General features: G+C 45.0%; 1 protein-coding gene across 13 annotated transcripts in view; it reads left to right on the forward strand.

Moving 5' to 3' along the window:
* The window catches only part of MTMR3 (myotubularin related protein 3), a 241,690-nt gene that overhangs the window by 145,006 nt on the left and 69,701 nt on the right, over positions 1-26,983 (forward strand). For all 13 annotated transcript variants that reach the window (XR_012155157.1, XM_073313592.1, XM_073313591.1 and 10 more), the window contains 2 exons: positions 5,150-5,232; positions 8,183-8,349. Coding sequence is in view for 12 of the 13 variants with exons in the window: in XM_073313592.1 (XP_073169693.1) it covers positions 5,150-5,232; positions 8,183-8,349 (250 nt within the window). In the remaining variant the exon portion in view is untranslated. The remainder of the gene's footprint in view (positions 1-5,149; positions 5,233-8,182; positions 8,350-26,983) is intronic.

Consider the following 26,983-nt stretch of genomic DNA (forward strand, 5'->3'; position numbering starts at 1 on the left):
TTGGACCGTCTCTTCAGGGATAGCAATGAGGTGCATTTCTTGGCTGCAAGTTCTGTCTTCCCACCAGAGCTTCAGCAAACTTTGCAGGATCTCTCCTTTGATGGAGCAGGCCTATTCTCAGACAAGACAGGCTCGAGGCTTCAAAGCCTCAAAGACTCTAGGGCCATAATGCATTTGCTGGGGATGCACACACCATCTACTCTGCGGAAACCATTTAAACCACAGCCTCAACGCTCCTACCCTCCTCCTCGGCCGAGGCAGGACTTCTATAGGAGACGGGGGTGTGGCCGGCCAGGCCCAAGGTCCTTCCAAGCCCTCAGTGGGTCCCAAACAAAAGTTTTGAAGGGACACCTAAGGACAGTGTACCAGACCTCACTCAGGATCCTATCCCATTCTTGAATTGTTTATCCTGTTTCCATCATGCCTGGTCCCTCATAACCACGGACCGTTGGGTTCTTTGCATGGTGGAAAGGGGATACTCTCTCCAATTTTCATTCTCCCCACCCTGTCCCTCTTCAGGGACCCCTCTCACGAGCAACTCCTTATCCAGGAGATGCAGTCACTCCTTGCCATGGGAGTGATCGAGGAGGTTCCAAGGGAGCTAAGGGGCAGGGGGTTCTACTCCCATTACTTCCTAATCCCCAAGGGAAAGGGCAGGCTTCGGCCTATCCTGGACTTGCATGGACTCAACAAATTCATGGTAAAGTTGAAGTTCCGCATGGTCTCCTTGGGCACCATTATACCTTCCCTGGAGACTGGTACACCACCTTCAACATGAAGGACACGTATTTCCACATCGCGATTCATCCGGCTCAGAGACGCTTTGTCCGCTTTGTTGTCAACCGCGAACAGTTCACGGTCCTTCCCTTCTGCCTCTCCACGGCCCCTCGGGTGTTCACCAAATGTATGGAGGTAGTGGCAGCCTTCCTTCATCGACGATGGATACAGGTATACCTATATCTCGACTGCTGGCTCATCCGAGGGCATACCAAAGAGCAGGTGCAGGCTCACCTTCAGTTCGTCAGACACGTTTCAACGGTTAGGCCTGCTGCTCAACGTGGCAAAGTCAACGCTAGAACTGATCCAGAGGATGGAATTTATCGGGGCAGTCCTAGACTCCGTGCGGGCTCGAGCCCTCCTTCCAGATGCTCGCTTCCTTGTCAGGCCTTATCAGGAGCCTTCAAAGTTTCCGAACCTCAATGGCAAGAACATGCTTGAGTCTTCTAGGACACATGGTTTCCTGCACATAAGTGACCAGACATACCAGACTATGGCTCCGCCCTCTTCAAGCCTGGATGGCATCGGTCTACCGCCCAGGTCGAGACAGCGTGAACCTGGTGGTCACCATTCCGAAGCGGATCCTGGCCTCCCTCCAATGGTGGCTAGACCCAAGGGCAGTATGCGGAAGAGTTCCCTTCCACACCCCTCAGCCTTCCTTGTCCCTCGTCACGGATGCGTCAGCCCTGGGATGGGGCACCCACCTCGGGGACATCCAGACGCAAGGTCTATGGGCCCCATCCGATCTCTCTCTCCATATCAGTGTATGGGAGCTGTTGGCGGTGCATCTTGCGTGCCAAGCCTTCCGGGAGTGGTTGCATGGTCGTTGCGTGGCGGTCCTCACAGACAACACTACTGCCATGTTCTACATCAACAAGCAAGGGGGGGGTCTCGTTCCTCCCCCCTCTATCAAGAGGCCATTTGACTGTGGGAATTCTGTATAGCCTACTCCATTCACCTGGTGGCGTTGTTTCTCCCAGGGGTCCAGAACATGTTGGAGGATCACCTCAGCAGGTCCTTTCAATCCCATAAGTGGTTGCTTCACCCTGATGTCATCCACTCCATCTTTCTAAAGTGGGGGTTTCCCCAGGTTGACCTGTTTGCCTCGCGCAGCAACCGGAAGTGTCCAGCGTTTTGCTCCCTCCAGGGCCGCTACCCGGGTTCTCTCACAGATGTCTTCCTACTCCCATGGACAAGCAGGTTGTTTTATGCATTCCCGTTGTTTCCCCTTGCACACAGGGTCCTGCTCAAGGTGCGCAGGGACAGATCACGACTGATTCTGGTCGCCCCGGCTTGGCCCAGACAGCACTGGTACACCATGCTGTTGGAAATCTCGGTGGACGCCCTGGTTCCACTGCCTCTTTTTCCGGACCTGATCACTCAGGATCATGGCTGCCTCTGTCACCCCAGCCTACGATCCCTCCACCTCACGGCGTGGATGCTGCATGGCTGAGCTACTCTGTTCTCATTTGGTACAGCAGGTTTTGTTGGGTAGCAGGAAACCTTTCACTCAGGCCACATATATGGCTAAATGGAAGTGATTCTCATGCTGGTGCACTCACCGCAGCACGCCCCCCCTCCAGGCGTCCGTGCCTCTCATTTTGGACTGTCTCCTGAGCCTGAAATAGCAGGGCCTGGTGATATCATCCATCAGGGTGCACCTGGCAGCCATTTCGGCTTTCCACCCAGGAGCGAATGGCCGATTTGTCTTCTCCAACCCCATGGTCAGTAGGTTCCTTAAGGGCCTGGACCGTCTCTACCCACAGGTACGACAGCCAGTCCCCACGTGGGACCTGAACCTGGTCCTCTCCAGGCTTATGTGGGCCCAGTTTGAGCCCTTGACCACCTGTTCCCTCCTATACCTCTCTTGGAAAACAGCTTTCCTCATCGCTATCACGTCGGCAAGGCATGTATCCGAGCACAGAGCTCTTACTTTGGAACCACCTTACACGACCTTTCATATCAACCGTATCAACCTTTCATATCAACCAGGACATTTTTCTTCTGGTTTTTTACCCCAGACCGCACGCTACTCGTCAGGAACAACGGCTGTACTCCCTAGATGTTCATAGGGCCCTGGCCTTCTACACTGAGCATACGAAGCTGTTAAGGAAAACAACCCAGCTCTTCGTCGCTGTGGCAGAACGGATTAAGGGCCTCCCAGTCTCATCCCAGCAGATCTCCTTTTGGATCACTTCCTGTATTCGTGCTTGCTATGATCTGGCCGATGTTCCGACCCCGCCCCTCACCCCTCACTCTACAAGGGCCCAGGCCTCGTCGACGGCTTTCCTGGCTCAAGTCCCAATCCAGGAGATCTGCAGAGCCGCTACTTGGTCTTCAGTTCATACTTTTACCTCTCACTATGCCATCGTCCGACAAGCCAGAGACGATGCGGCGTTTGGTAGAGCGGTTCTACAACCCACGGTACTTCACTCGGACCCCATCGCCTAGGTAAGGCTTGGGATCAGGAATTGGAATCAATATGAGCAAGCACTCAAAGAGGAAAAGACAGTTACTCACCTTTGTAACTGTTGTTCTTCGAGATGTGTTGCTCATATCCATTCCAAACCCACCCTCCTTCCCCTCTGTCGGAGTAGCCGGCAAGAAGGAACTGAGGAGGCGCTGGGTCGGCTGGGGTATATATTGAGGCGCCATGAAGGCACCTGGTGTTGCTAGGGTAAAAATTTTCCGACAGCCGTGCATGCGGCACATGCACACCTAATTGGAATGGATACGAGCAACACATCTCAAAGAACAACAGTCACAAAGGTGAGTAACCGTCTTTTACTATTCCTTTTCCCCCAGACATAATGTTTCCATTAAGCCACAGTCAGCGTCAGGAATTCAGAAACTCAGAGAAACTTTATTTAATTTTGATAATGTTTTCCAGAGTTCTAAAGTGTTGCTAATGTTTGAAGGGAGATAACTAACTGTAGCAGAAACAGTTGAGAAACGGAGATACTGCAAGAGCATGATGCTGCAATACCCTCTATACGGTGACATTGTTGAGCTTTGATAGCAATGCATGGCTGTTTTTTTAAAAGTTGCATCTCCGCTGCTGTATTTAGATAGACACTATTGTATGGTGTACTGCCTGCAAATATAACTTATGGCTCTTTGAAGAGTAGACTAACTGCACTGAGTGAGTCTGATTTGCAGTGTGCTTCAGCATGAGAAAAGAGCTTGATGGAAACGAAAGGTCATCTGTGAGAAAGGATGGGAGAATAAGGAAAGATAACTTGGCAGGGAAGAGTTTTATAGGGAGAGTAATAAAGGATGGGAAAAGGGGCTGAAGAGGAGATGAAGGTGGACAAAGACTAGAGGATGGATTGTACGGAAAGAAAAGGAAATGAAATTGATATGAAGGGTTGCCTGGAAGAAAGGATGACAAATTGCTTAGAAGGAAATGTGGAAGGCTGTGTTACTAAATAAGGCTTGTCAAAAGGGAAGAGACTTGTTGCTGGAGAAAAGGTGGGTTGGAAGGGAGTAGAACAGAAGAATGATTTTGAAAGAAAGAGGCAAGAAATAGTGTAGAGTTGGTCTTGTAGACTGAGGAAGGAGGAGTAATAATGAGTGGTCATGGTCTGGAGGGTGGGAAGAGGAGACAGTTAGCAATGTAAGGGGCATAGGACATTCAGTGAGGAAGGGTTGTCTATGTAAGATTAGGTTTGGAAGGAGAGTCGTGAAGGAAGGGATGAACAGGTACAGAGATGGACAAATTCTCTGAAAAGGGGAAATCACCTGGATTGTAAACACTCTTTTGGCACCTAGATTGTAATCTTGTATTTGTTTGTAAAGTGCCATGCAGGTTCATGGTGTTTTACAAATAATTAATTATAAATAAGGATATCTGGTCAAAAAGGGAGGACTTAGAAAAACTGCTCCAATTTAGAATGAAGCAGGGTTTTCACATCAAATATCCCCATCTCTTCATTTATTACATGCAACCTTCATGATAATCCTTCCGACTTGCTAGCTAAAGTCAATGGGAGAATGATTGGAAGCATCCATAGGGTAGAGAAATGATATTCTCCCCATTTTACAGGTGGGGAGCTGAGTCACTGAGACTAAGTGACTTTCCCAAGGTCACACAGAAAGCCTGTAGCAGGGCAGGGAGTCTCCTGAGCCCCAGACTAGCACCCATGCCTTCACTCATACTCTCTATCCTTTAGTCTTCGCCATGATATAACCTGTGGTCTCAGCTAAGAAACTATCTTACATACAGCAATACACTGCATAAGAACTATTGATTTAGTTAAATGTATAGCTCTCTTTCTCCACAAAACCCTCTAATAAGCTGCTATGGGACATGCTCAGAAACTGCAGTGTCAGTGTGTTTTGGAATAAGGTCATTTAATCTTTTTAATTACAGGTTCCATTACAGCTTATAGAAAGTGTTGAATGCCGAGATATATTTCAACTTCACTTGACTTGCAAAGACTGCAAAGTTATCAGGTATGTACAAACTACTTTGCAGGTGGAAGGGTTGCTTCATTTGGGAAAGTATGAAATCTAAGCAAGGTAACCTTGCACTACTTCAAATTACGGATTGCTGCAACATTTTAGGGGATATGTTTCCCCCTCTTTTGTGCACATGCTTTCTTCAAAAGATTCATTCTGTGTACTGTAGCTGAACATTTTAGGAAGGAGGGTCTGCTCTCTTATAGTACAATATATTTGTTAGAAATCTTTATGACTCTGGAAATTGATCAGCCAAATAGCTTTGGTTGTAGAGATGTTCTAGCCCTATGGAGCAATACATTTTTAAAGATTATTTTGAAATTAATGTCTGTTTCATGTAGTTTTTCCCAGTGTAACAATGGTCTTACCAAGATACAAAACTAGACACAAATCAATGAATTGTACAGCTTCTTAGACAAAAATGTTAGATCCCAAACTGGCTATCTGGGACTCGAATCTGCTGCACCTTTGTGCTGCTGTTCAGGGATGAGGGAAGGAGTAAGGACGGGCTCCCCTCATGTAGGCCATGTGAGAGTTAGTCAGAGTCGCACTTCCAGCACTTGTGGGAGATATGGGGGAGAACTGGGAAGAGAGGGTATAGGGATGAGACAGATCCATAGCTAGAAACTAGTGATGGGGTGATTTTATATGAATGTGTCTACAGAGTGCAGAACTCCAGGACTCAGAATCTACAAAGTCAAGACCTTAATTCATTTAGGGGACACAACTGCTGCATTTAACCATCAGTGCAACTGGGGTATTATTTGGATGGCATTCATATGAAATTGGTACTAATCACCCCACCACTAATCACCCCACCACTAGTTTCATTTAAACATTATAATTACAAATGAAAAGACTTTTCCCCATGAAAAATATAGTTTGCATGTTTTAAACCTAAGAGTAAATTTTATTTATGTACTCTGGGGCCACCTGTTTATAACTGTAAACTCCTTAATACATTTGTACAAATTTGGGCAAATCCTTATTTCACTGTGCTTGTTCTGAGTCTTATTCCATAGTGGACAGTACCAATTTGGAAATGCTAAGCTGCTGTTGTAATTATGGAATATTATTTCGCAAACTAGTGGCTCTTGTGGTCAGGGTACTCTAATTTGTCTTCCATTACTGTTTCTTTCCTGCTGTAAATGTGAAAACAAAGCTTGAATGAAAGAAGTATTGTTTATACTTGCCTTCTGGCAAATTATTAGTGAGAAAGTTTAGCATTTGAGAGAGGGGGAGAGAGGTGTATGACTACAGACACTGGGACTAGTCCACCTTGGTGTGAAATAAGTGCATTGGTTAAAGGGAATACAGTACTTACTCTGTATCTTACCAGAAATGTGTGTGTGTTTGTAGGGATACATACTAATGTATTACAATTTGTTACAGAGTTCTGTTTTGACTCCCTTTTGAGGTCCCGATTCAGCAAGATACTTTAAACACATTCAGGAGTCTGGTGGCAACTTTAAAGACTAACAGACTTACTTGAGCCTAAGCTTTTGTGGGTGAAAAACCCACTTTTTTTTTTTTTAACCCATGAAAGTTTATGCCCAAATAAATCTGTTAGTTTTTAAGGTGCCACCAGATTCCTCATTGGTTTTGTGGATACAAACTAACACAGCTACCCCTTTGATACTTAAACACATTCTTTACTTTGAGTAGGCTCATTGAAGTCAATGGGACTACTCATGAGTTTAGACATGTGCATAAGTCCCTTTATGAATTAGGGCCCGAGCAACTAGGACAAGATAACAATGGTTTATTTAATAATCCCAAAATTATGCTCTTTATACATAGGGCCCTACCAAATTCACAGCCATGAAAAACACGTCACAGACCGTGAAATCTGGTCTTTCGAGTGCTTTTACCCTATAGTATACAGATTTCACGGGGGAGACCAACATATCTCAAATTGGGGGTCCTGACCCAAAAGGGAGTAGTAGGGGGTTCACAAGGTTATTTTTTGAGGGTTGCGGTATTGCCACCCTTACTTCTGCACCGCCATCAGGGCTGGGTGGCCAGAGAGCGGCAGCTGTCGGCCAGGCACCCGGCTCTGAAGGCAGCGCCCCACCAGCAGCAACACAGAAGTAAGGGTGGCAACACCCTACCATGCCACCTTACTTCTGTGCTGCTGCCTTGAGAGCTGGGCATCCAGAGAGTGGCAGCTGCTGACTGAGGGCCCAGCTCTGCAGGCAGCAGCGCAGAAGGAAGAGTGTCAATACTGTACCAGGCTATGCTTAGTTCTGCCCTGCTGCTGGCGGTGGTTCCGCTTTCAGCGCGGGGCTCCCGGCCAGCAGCTGCCGCTCTCCAGCGGCCCAGCTCTGAAGGCAGCGCCCCACCAGCAGCAGCAGCACAGAAGGAAGGGTAGCAGTACCACAGCCCCCTCTACAATAACCTTGAAGCTCCCACACACACAGTATTCCTTTTTGGGTCAGGACCCCTACAATTATAACACTGAAATTTCAGATTTAAATAGCTGAAATCATGAAATTTACTATTTTTAAAATCCTATGGCCATGAAATTGACCAAAATGGACCATGAATTTGGTAGGACTATTTATACATATGGTTTAATTTGACTTCATGTTTGATATATCTTTCAGTATGATGTCAGCAAGAATCAGACCATTTTCTTTTAAAAACCTGTATTTACAAATGAAGAATTTTTCCCTGGTTATTGTCCCTGTGGAAATTCAGAGAGCCAAAACATAGGCACATACAAAAGAAATAAGGTTATGCGGGGGGGAAGGACAACTCCCTAGGATAGTTACATTACTATCTGAATAATTATGTTTATTATCCATTAAAGTTTACACAACAGCATCTGAAATAGAACAGTTCATTCTCATCTCTGGTTTGCACCAAAGTTAATCACTCATTGCATTTTATGACCAGATCTCTGCATGAAAAATTAATAAATGTATGTTTGGTTCTGGGACAGGTGTCAGTTCTCTACCTTTGAGCAATGTCAAGAGTGGCTTAAGCGACTGAACAATGCCATTCGCCCTCCTTCGAAGATAGAGGACCTTTTTTCATTTGCATACCATGCTTGGTGTATGGAGGTGTATGCCAGCGAAAAAGAACAGCATGGGGATTTGTGCCGGCCAGGTATGCAGAAACACTTTGCATATCTCAAGAGATACTTTGGCCTTTAGATGCCCATCTTCTGCCCTTTTATCTTGTGATTCCTGGAATACAGAATTTGTGAACTTCCAAAGAAGTGTATTGACAAAGTGTGAATTCTGTGCTAATGTTACCCTTTACTTGAATACCCAGTTTCAAACAACTTCACATGAATAGTCTAACTGAAGTATTGTATTAACTTTATTTGAGCGTAAGCTTTCGTGGGCTAAAACCCACTTCATCAGATGCATGCAATGGAAAATACAGTAGGAAGATTACACACACACACACACACACACAAAAAATGGTTGTTACCATACCAAGTAACGAGACTCATCGATTGAGGTGGGCTGTTAACAGCAGGGACTCTGCCATATACATTGGCCAAACCAGACAATCTTTACGCAAAAGAATAAATGGACACAAATCAAGCATCAAGAATTGTAACATTCAAAAACTAGTCGGAGAACACTCCAACCTCCCTGGTCACTCAATTTCAGACCTAGAAGTTGCAATTCTCCAACAAAAAAACCTTCAAAAAACCAGACTCCAACGAGAAACTGCAGAATTGGAATTAATTTGCAGACTGGACAGTTAAATTAGGCTTGAATAAAGACTGGGAGTGGATGGGTCATTACACATAGTAAAACCATTCCCCCATGCTATTTTTCCCCTACTGTTACTCACATCTTTTTGTGAACTGTTTGAAATGGACCATCCTGATTATGACTACAAAAGGTTTTTTTTTCCCTCCTGCTGATAATAGCCCACAAAAGCTTATGCTCAAATACATTTGTTAGTCTAAGGTGCCACAAGTACTCCTCGTTCTTTTTGCCGATACAGACTAACACTGCTACCACTCTGAAACCTGTGGTATCTTTGTGCTCTTATAAAATGACCCTTTGCCAGTCCAACATTGGTATTATCATGTGTCAGACTTCCATGTGTGCAAACTCTTAACATCTGTGCTCACCATGGCTTTAAAGACCAGGGGTGGGGAGGAGGTGCTGTGTATGAGTTAACCAAGCAAAGTTGGTGTACGAGAGTTGTGAAGGATCCTTTTGCCCCTTGAAATCCAGGTTTGAATCCTCACTCATGTCCCGATTAGAATTGAGTTTAATTTCATTCTGGTTCCCATTTGTACCCCTAAAAGCCTCAGAATTTAACAGTTAAATGTAAATGGCGATTTCTGTTCAATTGTGGTCCAGGATATTGCCAGTCAAGTTCAATATAAATTGCCACTGTCATGTGGAGAAAGAAAATGGGAGAGAGTTATGCAGGCTTTCTTCAGCCAGCACTTGATTTTCATGAATGCTGCACTCACCTATAGGTTAAAATAGAGAAATAGCTAAACAAAAGAAAAAAGACCTCTTTCTTCCAAGCTGAATATTCCAGAGTAGAAACAGTGGTTTGAGTAGTGGCCCTATAGGTTCTCCACTGTAGGTGTGCTTGCGTCCCTGCACTGCAGATCAGAGAACTTCCCTAGCAGTGTCCATTAGGCCCATGCATGCATGTCTCCCCACCTGCCCTGCCTTAGGGCTAGTCAGTACACTCCAGCTAACCCCCTCAATTCCTTCTCATCTGCCCCGGCTAGAGATGGAGCTATTCACAGTTTGTTAGGACCATTACTTTTGATTTGCATCACTATAGTTAGACTCCTAGTTCTTAGGCTGCATCTATGCTGCCACTTTCAGTGCTAAAACTTGTGTCGTTCAGGGGTGTGAAAAGAGCCCCCCCCTAAGAAAAAAAAAGTTTTAGTGCTGAAAAGTGCCAGTGTAGACAGCACTTTATCTTGGTGATAAAGTTACCACTGCTCATTTGGGGTGGGTTTTATTTAATTGCTGGGAGAGCTCTGCCTTGGCAATAAAGTGATGTGGGCAGTGTAGACAGCCTTAGTTGTAGTCCTCCCCCCCCACCTTATCTTTACTCCCTGGAAGAAGGGGGAAAAAAAAACCAAAACAAAACCACATAGACTTCTCCTAATTCCTCCCCCATTGGGACACTCCCTCTAATGGGGTATGCCTGGTTCACTGGGCTTCAAGAAATGCCTCTTGAAGAGGTGATCCCTGTTGCAGATAAGCAGTCAGAGTGCATTCACTGTTTTGGGGGAAGACCACATTCAACAGAAGTGTGCTTTCTGCCAGAAACTTGGGCCCTGGTCTCATAAGGGCAGCAACCTCAGACAGAAGATTAGCTTAATGGAGGCAGCTCTCTGACTCTCATGACCTGCACCATGAGTCACCTGACAGACATGAGTCTTCCCACCCAGCCCTCAACATCTAAAGGCTGTGTGTCAAAGAAACAAGCTGCTGACCCCTCACAAATGGTCAAAAACAGAGCGGGAAGTCCTCACAGTGTGTCCCAAGACAGCTGGGAGTGCTTTCTGGAATGCTAGGTATCCTCAGTACCATCAGCACTGAGACCATCTCAGGCTGGAACCCATGGCTCATGAAAGTCCTCAGCGGCAGGTACTATTGACAAACCCATGGACCTAATGAGCGTGTGTGTACCAAGTCAAGGGCACCAAGGGACAAGGACAGGAGAAAGCACTCCTCTGAAAAGTGGGGCTGTCAAGCAATTTAAAAAATTGTGATTAATTGGGCAATTAAAAAAATTGCCCTGTTAACAGAATACAATTTAATTTTTTTGATGTTTTCTACATTTTCAAATATATTGATTTCAATTACAACACAGAATACAAAGTGTACAGTGCTCACTTTATTTTTGATTAAACATTTGCACTGTAATAGTATATTTCAATTCACCTAATAAAGCACTGTAGTGCAATCTCTATCATTAAAGTTGAACTTACAAATGTAGAATTATGTACAAAAACCCTGCATTCAAAAATAAAACAATGTAAAACCTTAGAGCCTACAAGTCCAATCAATCCTACTTCTTGTTCAGCCAATCGCTCAAACAAGTTTACATTTGCAGAAGATAATGCTTCCTGCTTCTTGTTTACAATGTCACCTGAAAGTGAGAACAGGTGTTTGCATGGTACTGTTGTAGCTGGTGTCATATGCCAGATGTGCTAAAGATTCATATGTCCCTTGATGCTTCAACCACCATTCTGGAGGATATGCATCCATGCTGATGACCAGGTTCTGCTTGATAAGAATCCAAAGCAGGGCAGAGCGGCACATGTTCATTTTCATCATCTGAGTCAACTGTCACCAGTAGAAGGTTGATTTTCTTTTTTGGTGGTTTGGGTTCTGTATTTCTGCATCAGAGTGTTGCTCTTTTAAGACTTCTGAAAGGATGCTCCACACCTCATCCCTCTCAGATTTTGGAAGGCACTTCAGATTCTTAAATCTTGAGTTGAGTGCTGTAGCCATCTTTTACATTTTGTCAAATTTGCAGTGAAAGTGTTCTTAAAATGAAAAACGTGTGCCGGGTCATCATCCGAGACTGCTACAATATGAAATATATGACAGAATGAGGGTGAAACAGAGCAGGAGACATACAATTCTCCCCCAATGAGTTCAGTCACAAAATTAATGCTTTAAAAAAAAAAGACGCATCAGCATGGAAGCATGTCCTCTGGAACAATGGCTGAGGCATGAAAAAGTATATGAATCTTTAGTGCCTCTGGCATGTAAATATCTTGCAACACCAGTTACAGTGCCATGAGAATGCCTGTTCTCACTTTCTGGTGAGATTTAATTAAGTGGGCAGCATTATCTCCCGTAAGTGTAAACAAACTTGTTTCTCTTAACGATTTGCTGAAGTAGGACTGAGTGGACTTGTAGACTAAAGTTTTACATGGCTGTTTGAGTGCAGTTATGTAACAAAAACCCTGCATTTGTAAGTTGCACTTTCATGGTAAAGAGATTGCACTAGAGTGCTCATATGAGGTAAACTGAAAAATACTCTTGTTTTTTTAGGGTGTAAATGTTTGTAATCAAAAATGAAGTGAGCACTGTACACTTTGTTGTAACTGAAATATTTGAAAACATAGAAAAACCATCCAAAATATGTAATTTCAGTTGGTATTCTATAGTTTACTAGTGCAATTAATTTGAGTTAATCATGTGAATTAATAGCAATTAAATTGACGGCCCTCCTAAAAATAGAGTGTACACACAATCCTACATTGGTACTCTCAAAGTCTCATTCAGCTCCAAAAGTAACTGGTCTGGGCAAGATTTCCTCTGTCTCCTTCCTGCCCCACTCTGGTACCACCAATGGCACCAAGTCAGTACTGCCGGAATTCGAACACTAGGGACCTCCGTGTACTGGACACACCAGAGTCCCCTCTTCTCAGTGTCTGAGCTTCCACACCAAGTCTTTGACCGGCATAGAAGTCTTCCCTGCTGCCCTGTCATGCTCCTCTACTCTAGTGAGTGCTTAGATACTGAATCTAATGAGGTGGCATCACAATACTCCAAATATCAACAGCACCTCAAGCATAACCTCAGATGACCCTACTGCCACCACCTTGATACGGCCACCCTTGGGCGCCACTCCAGTAGCCATACTGGGACCATTGGGCTGCATATTGCCAGCATGGTTCTTGAGTTTCTTGCACCACCTGAGAACCCTTAAGGCACACCCTTTGGCTGCAGCTTCCAGAGCTTTGGAAGCTCTGGAAGAAATCATGGAGGAACACAAGGGCACTGCTGAAGAAGAAGTGACCCCAAGGACCATATCCTCCTCCTCCCTGGATGAGGCCATCATGCCTCCTCCACCATCTCTGGAGGATGACTTTTGCAGGACCAAATACCACTAGGGGAAGTCAAGGACACATAATTGTCTCCTTGACATCCTCCATTCATCCTCCTCAGATATCTCCCTATCCATTAACAAGGCCATTCTGGACCTGCCAAGAATCATCTAGCAGACCCCAGCGTTGGTGGTACCTACTTGCAAATGGGTGGACAAAAGATATTATGTCCCAGCACAGGAAATAGTTCCTCTTCTCCCACCTTCACTCAACTCCATTGTGGTGAATGCTGTTAATTCCCATGGCTGTCAATACTCAATGAGGTCCACTCCTTGTGATGGGGACTGGAAGTGTTTGGACCTTTTTGGAAAGAAGGTGTATGCCTCAGCCATGCTTCAGTTTCAAATCACCAACTACCAGGCCCTGATGGTGAAATAAGATTATGTAAATTATTCTAAACTGATTTTACTGAGCAGCTGCCCGAGTTACATCGCAACCAATTTAAGGCCATTATTTAGGAGGGACAGTTAATAGCAAAAAACAATGCTACAATCTGCCATCGATGCAGCCAACACAAGAGCCAGGTCCATCTCCATGGTGGTGGTGATGCAACGTGTGTCATGACTCCATCCCTTGGGCTTCTTAAAGGAGGTACAGTGAATTGTCAAAGACCTTCCCTTTGAAGACACTAAACTCTTTGCAGAAAATATTGGTGCCTCTCTTCACACCCTGAAGGATTCTTGAGCCACTCTTCATTTGCTGGGCATCTGCACACTAGGACAAAAGAGGAAGTTTAGTCCACAGCCCCAGCACAAACCACACATCTCCCAATATCCAGTTCAATGCTAGTACAAGCTGCAGAGGAAAAATACATTGTCAAGGTTTCAGAGTAGCAGCTGTGTTAGTCTGTATTTGCAAAAAGAAAAAGGAGGACTATTTTCAAGGTGTAAGCCATCTGGCCTGCAACGTTCCTTATCCCAGGTGTCTGCGTCCAATTACCAATTTTGATGTGTTGGTCAAGGCATCAATAGATTCCCCCTCTCCCTCCCCCCCATTGCTGCACCAACCACTGCTATCCACCATTTGGCCACCGGTTGGCAGTGTTCTGCAGCACCTGGGAACACAACATTGCAAACGCTCTCTAGGATCCATCATTCCAATGTGTACTCTATCCATTTTACTTCCCTGCCCCCTCCACAACACCCTTCTCTGTATCTCTTTAGGGACCCTTCTCACGAGAGAGTTACTATGACAAGAGGTAGATTGTCTTATCCAATTAGGAGCCATAGAACCAGTATCTCAACATCTACAGGGAAAGAGGTTCTACTCTTGCTATTTCCTAGACCTCAGAGCTCTCAACAAGTTTGTCAAAGCTCAAAAATTCAAGATGGTCACTCTAACAACGATTATTCCAGCACTGGAACAGGTTTTCAGCCCTTGGCCTTCAGGATGCCTTTTCATATTTTAATTCTACTGACTCAGATGATTTCCAAGATTCACTCTAGGATAAGACCATTACCAGTACAGGGTACTCCCTTTGGACTATTATTGGCCCCAAGAGTATTTTCCATTATTCCCTCAGCATTGGCTGCACTCTTGTGCTCCCAGGGGACCATGATTTACCCTCCTCAGAGCCTGATCTCTTCAAGAGACTCACTGTGTCACCAAAGCTGCAATGCACTTGTTTACAGACCTGGGCTTACAGATCAATGCCCAGAAATCAATCCTCATTCCAGTGCAACATCTGGAATTCATAGGGGCTGACTTTGAGTCATTACAGGTCAGAGCTCTCCTTATCTCAGATTTCTCTCCTTGGCCACACACACAGAGACTGTTCAAAATAGCCTGCAAATATTAGCCAGAGACCTCCTCCAACTCTTGGGGCATATGGCAGCAGGCACAGGAGTAATACCACATGCCAGGCTTCACATGTGAAGCCTTGAGATGTGGTTCAGCTCGGTTTACAGACCAAACAGGAGCAGACTAGACCAGAGTTCCCCAAACTATGGGTGTGCCCCCCCAAGAGGGGAAGCAGAGGAATGATTGGGGTGTGCATGTGAGCACAACCCAGCCCCTGCCCTATCCCCCAGCTCTGCTCTGGCCTGGTTCCCAGCCCTGGGCCTGGCTCCATCCCAAGCCTTGGCCCCGGCTGCAGCTCCACACCCAGCTGCAGGCCTGGTTGCAGTTCTGCTCCTGGCCCCAAACCCACCCCCTGTAGCAGCCCCTGCACATCCCAGCCCAGCCCCACTTGGGGGTGGATGGGCACAGACAGGAGTAAGCAGGGGCTTGACCCTGAAAAGTTTGGGGGCAACTGGACTAGACAAACCCCTGTCACTATCCACCAGGGTCAAACTACTTGGGCTGGTGGAAAGACCCAGCAAATGTTTGCTAAGGGGTTCCCTTCTCACAAAACCCTGCATTATTGCTTTCCACCCCTGCTGCATTGCTCATAGGGTGAGGTGCACATCTAAACAACCTCATGACACAAAGCAAGTGGTCACCCACAGAGAGATCTCCCTGAGCTAGGGCGGTCAGGAATGTCTGTGCCCACTTCCTCCCACTGATCAGAGGATTGCACACGAGAGTCCCAATGGACAGTCTAGCCTGTATATACACATGACATAAATTGACAAGGAGGAGCCAGGTTGCCCTCGCTCTGTGCAAAGGCAGAGAGACTATGGAACTGGTGTCTTGCCCACAATGTCACATTGTCAGCAGCTTACCTCCCAGGCACACAAAACTCAATAGCAGACCGTCTCAGTCGCAGATTCCCACACAACCACAAGTGAGAGACCCAGTAGCTCTTTACGATCTATTCAGGCGGTGGGGGATGCCAACCACAGATCTGTTTGCCACTTACCTGAACAAGAGATGTCCACACTACTGCTCCCCAGCAGGGATAGGACAACACTCCCTGGGTGAGGCTCTTCTCTTGTCCTGAGATGGGGATCTTCTCTATGACTTTCCTGCCTACTGTCGAAAGGCCTGCTGAAAACAAACAGACGGAGAACACGTCGTATTGATTGCTCCCACTTGGCGGAGACAGACCTGGTACTCTTACCTGTCACAGCTTGCTATATGCCCACCAGTCTGTCTCCCAGTCACTCCATACCTCCTCTTGCAGAACAGGGGACATCCCAGGTTGGAATGTACCCTGTCAAAGAAAACTATAGGTTGGTTTGACATGATTTGTTTTTGACAAATCCATGCCGACTTACTTGTCACCTTATTGTCTTTGAGGTGTCTGCAAATTGATTGCTTAATTATTTTCTCCATGATCTTTCCAGGTATTGAAGTTCCCTAGTAGTTCTGTTTCCCCAGCAAGCATGGGTGCAGTCTACTGTTAATTTACTCCTTGATTAGCTTTTACTGGTCAAAACTCCTTCTCTGAAAGCGTAAGCTATCGGGGGAGAAAAAAAATCTACTGAATCCTATTAATTCTCATTTTATCCTTTGTGAGAATTTTCCCTTCCCCTGCAGTTCACTTATTACTGGTGAGAGTTTTTTGTACTTTAAGTGTTGAATTATAGCTAGAGTGGATTAGTGGCAGACACACAGAGTTGGGGGTGTAATGGAGGAAATTGCTTCAGTACTTTATATTTTATTTCTTTTTATGGAGGTGCCCCAATGGTGTAATAAGTGCAAGAATGCTAAATTGTGCTGCTATGTATCCAAATAGCATAAAACAGAAAAATAGAAAAGTAGAATTCTAAAACATCATGCATGGAGCATTAGAATAGATTATGGCTCAAGATGAACTATAAAAATCTGAAGGGCAGACCCATTAAATATTGGTCTTAATCTTCCTAGTCACAGGAAATAGTGTCTCAGTTGAGACCCAGGCATCTCAGAAAGAGGATCCTCCCATTCTTCTTCGAGAGATGTCCCTGTGGGTTCTCCACTCCAGGTGTTGGTGTGTCCCTGCCCCTTTGCTCTGAGATTGACAGCAGTACTCATACCGGTCATGCATGCCCCATGCACTGAGTGTGCCTCAATAGTACGCTTACGCCACCGGTCTCCTCAGTTCCTTCTCTACCATCCCCGGCCTGAGACGGAGCTCAGCAGACTCCTTAGAGACCTCTCCCTTTGTTCAAATATCTTCCTTGTTAGTTAGGAGAGACAGATAGGAGAAGTGGTATCTAATTACTACTGGGAAAACAAAAAACCCCCAAAACCCACTTCTTGTTCCTGTCAGTGGCAGCCGCTTCTGACATGCCTGGCTCCCCAGGGTTTAAGCACTGCTCTACCTGCAATGATGCCATCCCTCCCTCAGATGGCCATTCAAAATGTATAAAATGTTTAGGGGAGTGCCACACTTAAGCAAGCTAAAATGTGCCCACTTCAGCAAGCTAAAATCCAGGACACGTAAGGACAGGGAGCGGAGACTAAAACTGCTGTTCCTCCAGAAGTCCTTAGGAGGAGTTTCAGACCCAGGCACCGACTCCACTGCATGCCGCTGCTCCCCCCCAGCCTCAAAGAAAGAAAAACCCTCAAACAAGGCACCCTCTCTCACCCGCAAAAGGTACTTCAGCGGAGAAGACTTTCCTGGGCAGGTCTACAGCCTCCCTCCTGATGCTTCCCCAGCTGAGTACTTTTGATGCTCTGGGCTCCTCTGGTGCTACACGAAACCCGCCTGTGGCTGGAGCGCAGAGCTCGGGTGCAGAGGCTTCCAGTTGCCTGCCTCTCACGGCACCATTTGACACCGCAATGGAAGCAGTTCCGACACATGTTGACATGCTTGACCCCCTGCAGGCTATTCTTGCTCTCCCAGCACTGTCATCCTCTGAGCTGGCCAGCAGTGAAACAAGGTTCAGGACACAGGAGCCTTTCTTCACAAGAAATTCCTCTTACATAGCCCTCATTTCAGAGGGGCTGCAGCACTGCAATTCATGGAGTCATAGGACCTGCTGCTGTCACCTATCTTGCAGTCACCCGTGCTTAACACCTACTTCTCTCCAAATGCTCAGTCAGGGTCCTGACAGCCTTCCTCCAATGTTGAGGAATCTGGACTGTAGGGAGAATTTTCACCCTATCAAATCTCCCGTCGTCAGACACCAACCAATAAAGGTCATAGAAAAGTTACCTCATCCTACTCTTAGGCTCCTGCCCTGTGGTGTGTAAACCCCTGGATGGCACAACCCATGTCCTTCCCACCACAGTGGCAATATTGGGCTCCATGGGCACCTTATCCTTGAGACCACACTCGCTATGCCACCACAGCCAGGCACAATACCTGTCTGGTACTGCCAGTTGACTAATCTGCCACTGGCTTAAGACACCAGGCAGCTCTGTCACAACTGCAGGATCAATCATGACCTGCCTCCAACCCAGTAGTTACGCCTGATGAGGCATTACTCCCCCCACCCCTCCCCCCGAGATCTTTTTAAAAAACTTGCCAATAAGTTAAGAATTAACCTGGAGGAGGTTCCTGAACAGCAGTATGAGCTAATGGACATCTTGCAGCCCTCTTCTTCTAGGATTGCATTACCAATCAATGCAGCCATTTTGGAACCTACTAAGGCCATCTGGCAACCTCCCACTGCAAGCCTACCTACCTGTAAGCGAGCAGATTGGAAGCACTTCATCCCTTCCAAGGGCTCTGAATTCGTTTTCACTCATCCAGCGCCAAACTCGCTGGTAGTAGATGCAGTCAACCAAAAGACCAAACACCAGTTTCCCTGCTCCACCCCGTCTGACAAGGACAGTAAGCGATTAGATCTGCTCAGATGCAAGGTATACGCATCCTCCACGTTAGAATTTCACATTGCTAATTATACAGTTGTTCTGGCAAAAATATGACCACAAAAATTACAATAAATTCATGGACTTTATTGATGACATTCCGGAAGAAAAATAATTTACAGCCCTAGTTTCTGAGGGACAAATCATCTCCCGTACAACTCTTCAAGCAACCCTCGATGCAGCCAATACTGCAGCAAGATCCACTGCTACAGCAGTAGTGGTGTCCTGAGGTTCATGGCTCTACTGCTCTTCCTTTCCTTGAGAGGTCTAGAATACCATTGAAGATCTTCCCTTCGATGGCAACAAACTCTTTGCCTCCACAACGAACTTCATTCAATGAGGGACTCAAGGGCAACTCTCCGGTCCCTAGGAATTTAAACCCCTATGACCAGAAAACAATATAGATCTCAACCTTACCAGCGTCCACGCTACCCCACATACACCCAGCAAATCCATAGATCACATGAGCAACAGCAATGCCAGAGACCCAGTCACCAGCACCGCCGTCCCAACTCATCGGCAGCATCTCAACACCCTCTGACTAATAAGCAAATTTGAAGCCTTCGTTGAGGGTGTAGAAAACAACGTTCCCACTTCAGCATTTACACTGCCTGCCCCTATTTTTGGGCACCGCCTACGACCATTCTTCCATCAATGGCAGAACATTACCACGGACAAGTGGGTTATAGAGGTAGTCACAATTGTCTATTCCATCCCTTTCCTATCCTTGCCTCCTACCCCACCCCCAGTCCCTCTTCAGGGACCCCTCTCACAAGCAACTGTTCCTCCAAGAAGTACAAGTGGAAGTCATGCCCGAACAACACAGAGGGAAGGGTTTGTATTCCCATTATTTCTTAACAGAAAAGAAATCTGTGGGATGGCAACCGATCCTAAACCTCAGGTGGCTCAACAGTTTTATCTAGAAGCAAGAGTTCAAAATGGTGACCCTCACTACCATAATCCCAGTGCTGGAGCAGAGCTATTGGTTTTTGGACGCCTATTTTCATGTGACTATACATCCAGCCCACAGATGTTTCCTTCGTTTTACCCTTGGCTTGACACACTTTCAATACAGGGTCCTACCCTTTGGCCTATCCATTGCCCCCCTTGTTTTTTCCAAGCTCCTAGCTGTAGTAACCGCCCACCTCAGGAAACAAGGGGTCATGATATTTCCTTATTTCAACGATTGTCTCCTCAAAGCCTCAATGCTCAATGAAGCTCTTTGATTCACACAGCTTGCCATTGCTTACTTTGTCCCTCTGCCTACAAATAAATAAAAACAAATCCAGCTTCTCGTACCCAGCACCTGGTGTTCATAGGCGCACACCTCAATTCCTGGACAGGAATAGCATCTCTCCCACCCAACTGTTCCAGCACCATAAAACTCCTGGCCACGAAACTTCACAACAGTCCTCAGGTCACTGCTCAAGACTGTCTACAAGTCTTAGGTCACATGGCCTCGTGCACTTTTATGGTCAAAAATGCATGACTATACATGAGGTGCTTCCAAGCTTGGTTGGCCACGGTTTACAGACCGAATGTACATGCTCTAAACAAGCCTCTAGCCATACCTTTCAGAGTCAAAGACTCTGTGGTGGACCATTCCCTCCAACCTCTGCTCAGGAGTCCCTTTTCTCCAGGATGCGCCATCCCTCATAATGACTACCAGTTCATCCCTTACAGGGTGGGATGCACACATGTCCCACCACATAGCCCAGAGGCTATGGTCTTCAACTGAAACCTCCCTACACATAAATGTCCTAGAGCTTCAAGCCATACGCAACGCTTGCTGTCACTTCCTCCCATTGATTTGGGGCCAACATGTTCAGATAATGACAGATAACATCACCTGCATGTTCTATGTAAATAGAGAGGGAGGAGCTTGCTCTCACTTGATTAGCACAGAAGCTATGAAGCTCTGGAATTGGTGCCTTGGGAACAACATCTGGATATCAGCCACCTATCTACCTGGGGCCCTGAATACCACCATGGACAAATTAAGTGGACGCTTTCCCTGGAATCACGAATGGGAGATAAACAAGACGATCTGCAACATACTCTGCATTTGGGGCTATCCAACCCTAGTCCTCTTTGCAACTTCAAAGAGCAAGAAATGCCCTGACTTTTGCTCCAGAGTGGGACTGGGCAAACATTCATGATCTCATGGGATCAGGACTTACTGTATGCATTCCCTCTCCCCTGCCCCCCGATACCAGTCCTCCACAGAGTTCTGACAAAGATACAAACAGATTGTGCCACAGCAATTCAGATCGTCCCGTCATGGCCGAGAGAACCATGGTTTCTGTTCCTCACCAGAATGTCAATTTGCCCACCAATTGTTGCCCCTCACTCCGAACCTCCTATCTCAGGAACATGGCCGATTTCTTCATCCCAGCCTGTCCATGCTTCACCTCAAAGCTTGGTTCCTACATGGTTCTCCCAAAACAAACTAGCATGCTCTGAGCATATTCAGAGAGTACTCGTATATAGCAGAACACAATCTACTTGCATCACCTATCTCTGAAAGTGGAAGTGATTCACACAATGGTGCTCAACTAATCAAATTCCTCCTACTCCTGCACCTCTTCTGTTCATACTTGACTACCTATTAGGCCTTAAACAATTTGGCCTCACTTTCATCTCCATCAAAGTCCACTTAGCTGCTATTATAACTTGTCATGACAAGATTGATAATACCTCTGTTTTGCTCATCCAATCACCAAGTGTTTTCTCAAAAGGGCTCCAATCACTATATCTGGACATTAAACCTCCTACCCCTCCATGGGACCTTCACTTAGTATTAATCTGCTTAACTCAACAAACATTTGAGCCCCTAGCCACTTTCTCCCTCTTACACCTCTATGAAAACAGCATTCTTAGTGGCAATCACCTCTGCCAGATGCGCAGGAGAAATAGAAGCTCTCGTGGCGGACCACCATACACACTGTTTAATGACAAGGCTACCCTCCAACTACACCCCAAATTTCTTCCAAAGGTGCATTCGTCATTCCACGTCAATGAACTGATACACCTACCAACCTTCTCTCCTAAACCACATGCAAACTTTTGAATCCACAATGTATACATTAGATGTATGCAGAGCTTTGTCCTATTTGGATAGGACCAGGCCCTTTAGAAACTCTTCCAGACTGTCTCCATTGCAGAGTGATCCAAAGGGACACCTATTTCTACCCAGAGACTTTCCAGCTGGATCTGAGTGTATCCGACTGTGCTATCAGATAAAGAAGGTTACTCCTCCAGGTGACATCAGAACTCATTCCACTAGATCCGTAGCTAACTCTGTGGCTTTTCTACACAAAGTTCCTCTGGCTGACATCTGTAAAGTGGCCACTTGGACTTCTGAACACACATTTGTTAAGCATTATGCCCTTACTCAAGACCCTCTGATACATGATTGGGCAGAGCTGTATTATCTACTGCATTCCTACCGGATTCAAAGTCCCTACCTCCTTGAGATCTACTCCAGGTGACTTAAAAGCAGCATAAGAAGGGGAGGAGGTTATTCACCTGTGTGGTAACTGTTTTTCTTTGAGATGATTGGCCCTGTGGGTGCTCCATCCTCCTCCTCTACTTTGGATTTGGGGTAGCCTCTGTGTAGAGAAGGAACTCCATTAATTACTAAGATGTTTTCTTCTCACTCCATATCTCACACAGATCTTGGGACACAGACCAGTCCTTGCTTACAGGCAGCCCCCCAGCCTGAAGCAAATACACACCAGCAACCACACAACAGAACCACTAATCCAGGAACCTATTCTTGCAACAAAGCCCGTTGCCAACTGTGTCCACATATCTATTCAGGGGACATCATAGGGCCTAATCACATTAGCCACACTATCAGAGGCTCGTTCACCTGCACATCTACCAATGTGATATATGCCATCATGTGCCAGCAATGCCCTTCTGCCATGTACGTTGGTCAAACTGGACAGTCTCTGCATAAAAGAATAAATGGACACAAATCAGACGTCAAGAATTATAACATTCAAAAACCAGTCAGAGAACACTTCAATCTCTCTGGTCACGCGATTACAGACCTAAAAGTTGCAATTCTTCAACAAAAAAACTTCAAAAACAGACTCCAACAAGAGATGCTGAATTGGAATCAATTTGCAAACTGGATACAATTAACTTAGGCTTGAATAGAGACTGGGAGTGGATGGGTCATTACACAAAGTAAAATTATTTCTCCCTGTTTATTTCCCCCACCCCCCACTGTTCCTCAGACGTTCTTGTCAACTGCTGGAAGTGGCCCACCTTGATTATCACTACAAAAGGTCCCTCCCCCCCGCTCTCCTCCTGGTAATAGCTCACCTTACCTGATCACTCTTGTTACATTGTGTATGGTAACGCCCATTGTTTCATGTTCTCTATGTATATAAATCTCCCCACTGTACTTTCCACTGACTGCATCCGATGAAGTGAGCTGTAGCTCACAAAAGCTTATGCTCAAATAAATTTGTTAGTCTAAGGTGCCACAAGTACTCCTTTTCTTTTTTACAGGTAGGAAAACAATTGTAGGCTCACTAAGAAGAGTATCCGCGCTAGCGGGAAAGGTTTTGACACTGTACAAACTGATGCAATAGAAGAAAGTTGTTCTTTCCCACAAGAATCTTAAGTTTTTAGGCTAGATGGCTTCATTCATATTTTCTGTTGGGAACAGCTTGGCTATATATTCTCCACAGGGAGCAATGTTATGTAAGTGGTGACTGAAATATTGCTCGCTCTGTGAAGCGTCACCAGATCATAACTACAGACTTTGTCAGTTAAGAAAGCTGAGTAGTTCATATGAAACAAAAGTATACTGAAACCAGGAAAATTATATGGAAATCTTTGGATTTGAAAACTCTCCGGATTTGAAAACTCTCCAGCTGGCAATACATAAGAATGGCTATACTGATTCAGATCAATGGTCCATCTAGCCCACTATCCTGTCTTCCAACAATGGAATGTCAATACCAGGTGCTTCAGAGGGAGTGAACAAAACAGGTAATCATCAAGTGATCCATCCAGTCACCCATTCCCAGCTTCTGGAAAACTATGGCTAGGAACAATGCAGAGCATGGTTTTACATCCCTGCCCATCCTGGCTAATAGCCATTGATGGACCTATCCTCCATGAGCTTATCTAGTTCTTTTTTGAACCGTTACAGTCTTTGCCTTCACAACATCCTCTGGCAAAGAGTTCCAGAGATTGACTGTGTGTTGTGTGAAGAAATGCTTCCTGTTTGTTTTAACCTACTGCCTGTTAATTTCATTTGGTGACCCCGAGTTCTTGTGTTATGAGGCGGAGTAAATAACACATCCTTATTTATTCTCCACACCAGTCATGATTTTCTAGACCTGAATCATATCGCCCCCCACTTAGTCATCTCTTTTCCAAGATGATAAGTCCCAGCCTTATTAATCTCTCCTTATATGGAAGCCGTTCCATACCCCTAGTCATTTTTGTTGCCCTTTTCTGTACCTTTTCCAATTCCAATATATCTTTTTTGAAATGGGTGACCACATCTGCATGCAGTATTCAAAATGTGGGCGTATCATGGATTTATATAGCAGCAATATGATATTTTGTCTCATTATCTATCCCTTTAATGATTCCAAACAGTCTGTTCGCTTTTTTGACTGCCTCTGCACATTGAGTGGATGTTTTCAGAGAACTTTCCACAGTGACTCCAAGATCTTTCTTGAGTGGTAACCGCTAATCTAGACCCCATTGTTTTATATGTACAGTTGGGATTATGTTTTCCAGTGTGAATTACTTTGCATTTATCAACATTGAATGTCATCTGCCATTTTGTTGCCCAGTCACAATTTAGTGAGATCCTTTTGTATCTCTTTGCAATCTGCTTGGAACTTAACTATCTTGAGTAGTATTTAGACTTCTAGGATTTGTATACAAGCACTTAAAAAAAGTCACTTTTTAGCTGTCTGCCATTATGTGATGTAATTGAATGAGACTTTCATTTAACTTTCTCATCAGATCCTACCTGTATTTTATCATCTTCCATTCTCTCTTCCTTACTTGGATACAGAGAATCTCCATTAATAGATCGTCCCCTAAGGGAAGTTTCATTAATAAAGAATACATCATTAATAAATCAGGGACTGATGTTTCCTTAAATGTTTGTTGCCACCATAAATACCTTTTGTGGCACCATTTGTTCAGAGGTCCCAAACGAGTCAAACTGTTCCATATATATATAGATAGATGTGTCAGGATCTCTTGAACCATTACTGAAATGCAGTCACCTCTGAGGCTGCATTTAAACAACACAGTAATATGGTAGGCACTTACTGTGTGACCAACCGAATGAACATTCACTCCAGGAAAAAAATTGAATGTTTAACAGTATTGCACTGCACACAATTTCTAGCCAACATTTCAAGTAGCTGTGTGAAGTAGAGTCTGCATCAGGTTCTATAGATGGGACCTACATCACAATATAATATATGAGCTGTTTTCAAGCTAGGCATTACCATGGGTAGTTTGTCATATGACAGTGCCGAAGGGTGAGGAACTTTATGGCAAGATCCTATCCAGTACAGGAAAGGTGGTATGTTTAAGGAACACTAACTTGAAGGTCATTTATATCTTTTTCTCTTTTCCTCATCCTATTTCTTAGTATTATTTTGGGTTGAGAAGTGATCATCTTTCTACAAAGATAAGGGAAAAGGAAGTAGTATTACAAATATACTGCAGAATTTGTAGTATAAGGTCTAGTCTATATTCAGAATTGTACCAGTTTAGTTGCAGGTGTGATTTTAAACTGATTGTTAAACTAATGCTAAATCCCGTGTGGACACTCTTAATTTGATTTAAGCCAGGCTATATTAAATTTATATTAACCCAATTTCTCAGAATCATGGAGAAGGAGATATTTAGGAAGATACTGATTATTTTCACCATGTCAACACTTTCAGAGAAAACAGAAAATTTTAAGGCTAAAGATTTCATTTAAGAGGGAGAATAGAGAATCACCAATTTTATATCACGTTGATGAGTTAAAAACAAGAAAGAATCAACCAAAATAAAAATGTTTCCATTCTCCAATCGAGGCTCCTGCCACTAAAGTTACTGAAGTTTTATTAAAAGAAAATTGTGGCACCTTAGAGACCAAGTCTAAGGTGCCACAAGTACTCCTTTTCTTTTTGCAGATACAGACTAACACAGCTGCTACTCTGAAACCTTTTATTGGTTGCTCTAAAGCACAATTACCAGTCTACACCTTGGGCCTGTGGCAGGACTTTTAAAATACTGATGGTGGCATCTAGCTAAAAAATTCTCATCTGTTATCCAGTCAGTCCTTCTGCATGTGAAAGCTTTCTCAAGGCCACTTTCCTCAAGACAGCTGATAATTATATCTGCCCTCTGTGCTGAAGGAGCGTGCCACATATTGAGTGATGTGATCACTGCTCCAAAAGAGAAAGCTAGAAAAGTTAAAGTTCAGGGCTAAGAGATAAATATGATGGAGACTGCCAACCGGTTTGATTTCATTTACTAATTTTCTACCTGCTGGGTTAGAAAAGACCAAAATTGTAATGTCTGTCATAATAAGAAATCTGCAGAACCACAAGGTTGCTGGGCTTTACTTTATATGTCAGAATTGATCCCGTTCTGCTCTCTGTATTGGTAATAAGGACTTTATAACTTATTTCTTCTCTTTATATGAAATACAACAAACTCAGAGGGTTAGTGCATGCTTACACACACATGCTTTGTGTGTATATAAAAAGATCTTCTAAACTTTCCATAGTATGCATCCAATGAAGTGAGCTGTAGCTCACAAAAGCTTATGCTCAAATAAATTGGTTAGTCTCTAAGGTGCCACAAGTACTCCTTTTCTTTTTGCGAATACAGACTAACACAGCTGTTACTCTGAAACCAGTGCAAATGAAGTTCTATTGAAAGTGATGCTGGAGTCTTTACCTCTCTGTAGCAGATTGCTGACTCACCGCCACAGCGTCTCCTTCTGGTCAGTCCGGGAATTAGCTTAATTCCAGCCTCAGAGCACCCTCTACTGGCCTGTGTCTCACCTGCCTCAGGCCCCATGTCCCTCCCAGTCCCCGGTGCCCCTTACCCTGAGGTGCTGCTCACAGCAGTGCCCCCACACTCTGGGTCTCCCTTCCCAGGGGAACCCCCTCCCCCTATGCCCACCTTGCCTGAGTGGCTACTGCCAGTCATTCTCTA

The sequence above is a fragment of the Lepidochelys kempii genome, chromosome 15, assembly GCF_965140265.1.
Source record: "Lepidochelys kempii isolate rLepKem1 chromosome 15, rLepKem1.hap2, whole genome shotgun sequence".
In the NCBI taxonomy this organism is placed as follows: domain Eukaryota; kingdom Metazoa; phylum Chordata; order Testudines; family Cheloniidae; genus Lepidochelys; species Lepidochelys kempii.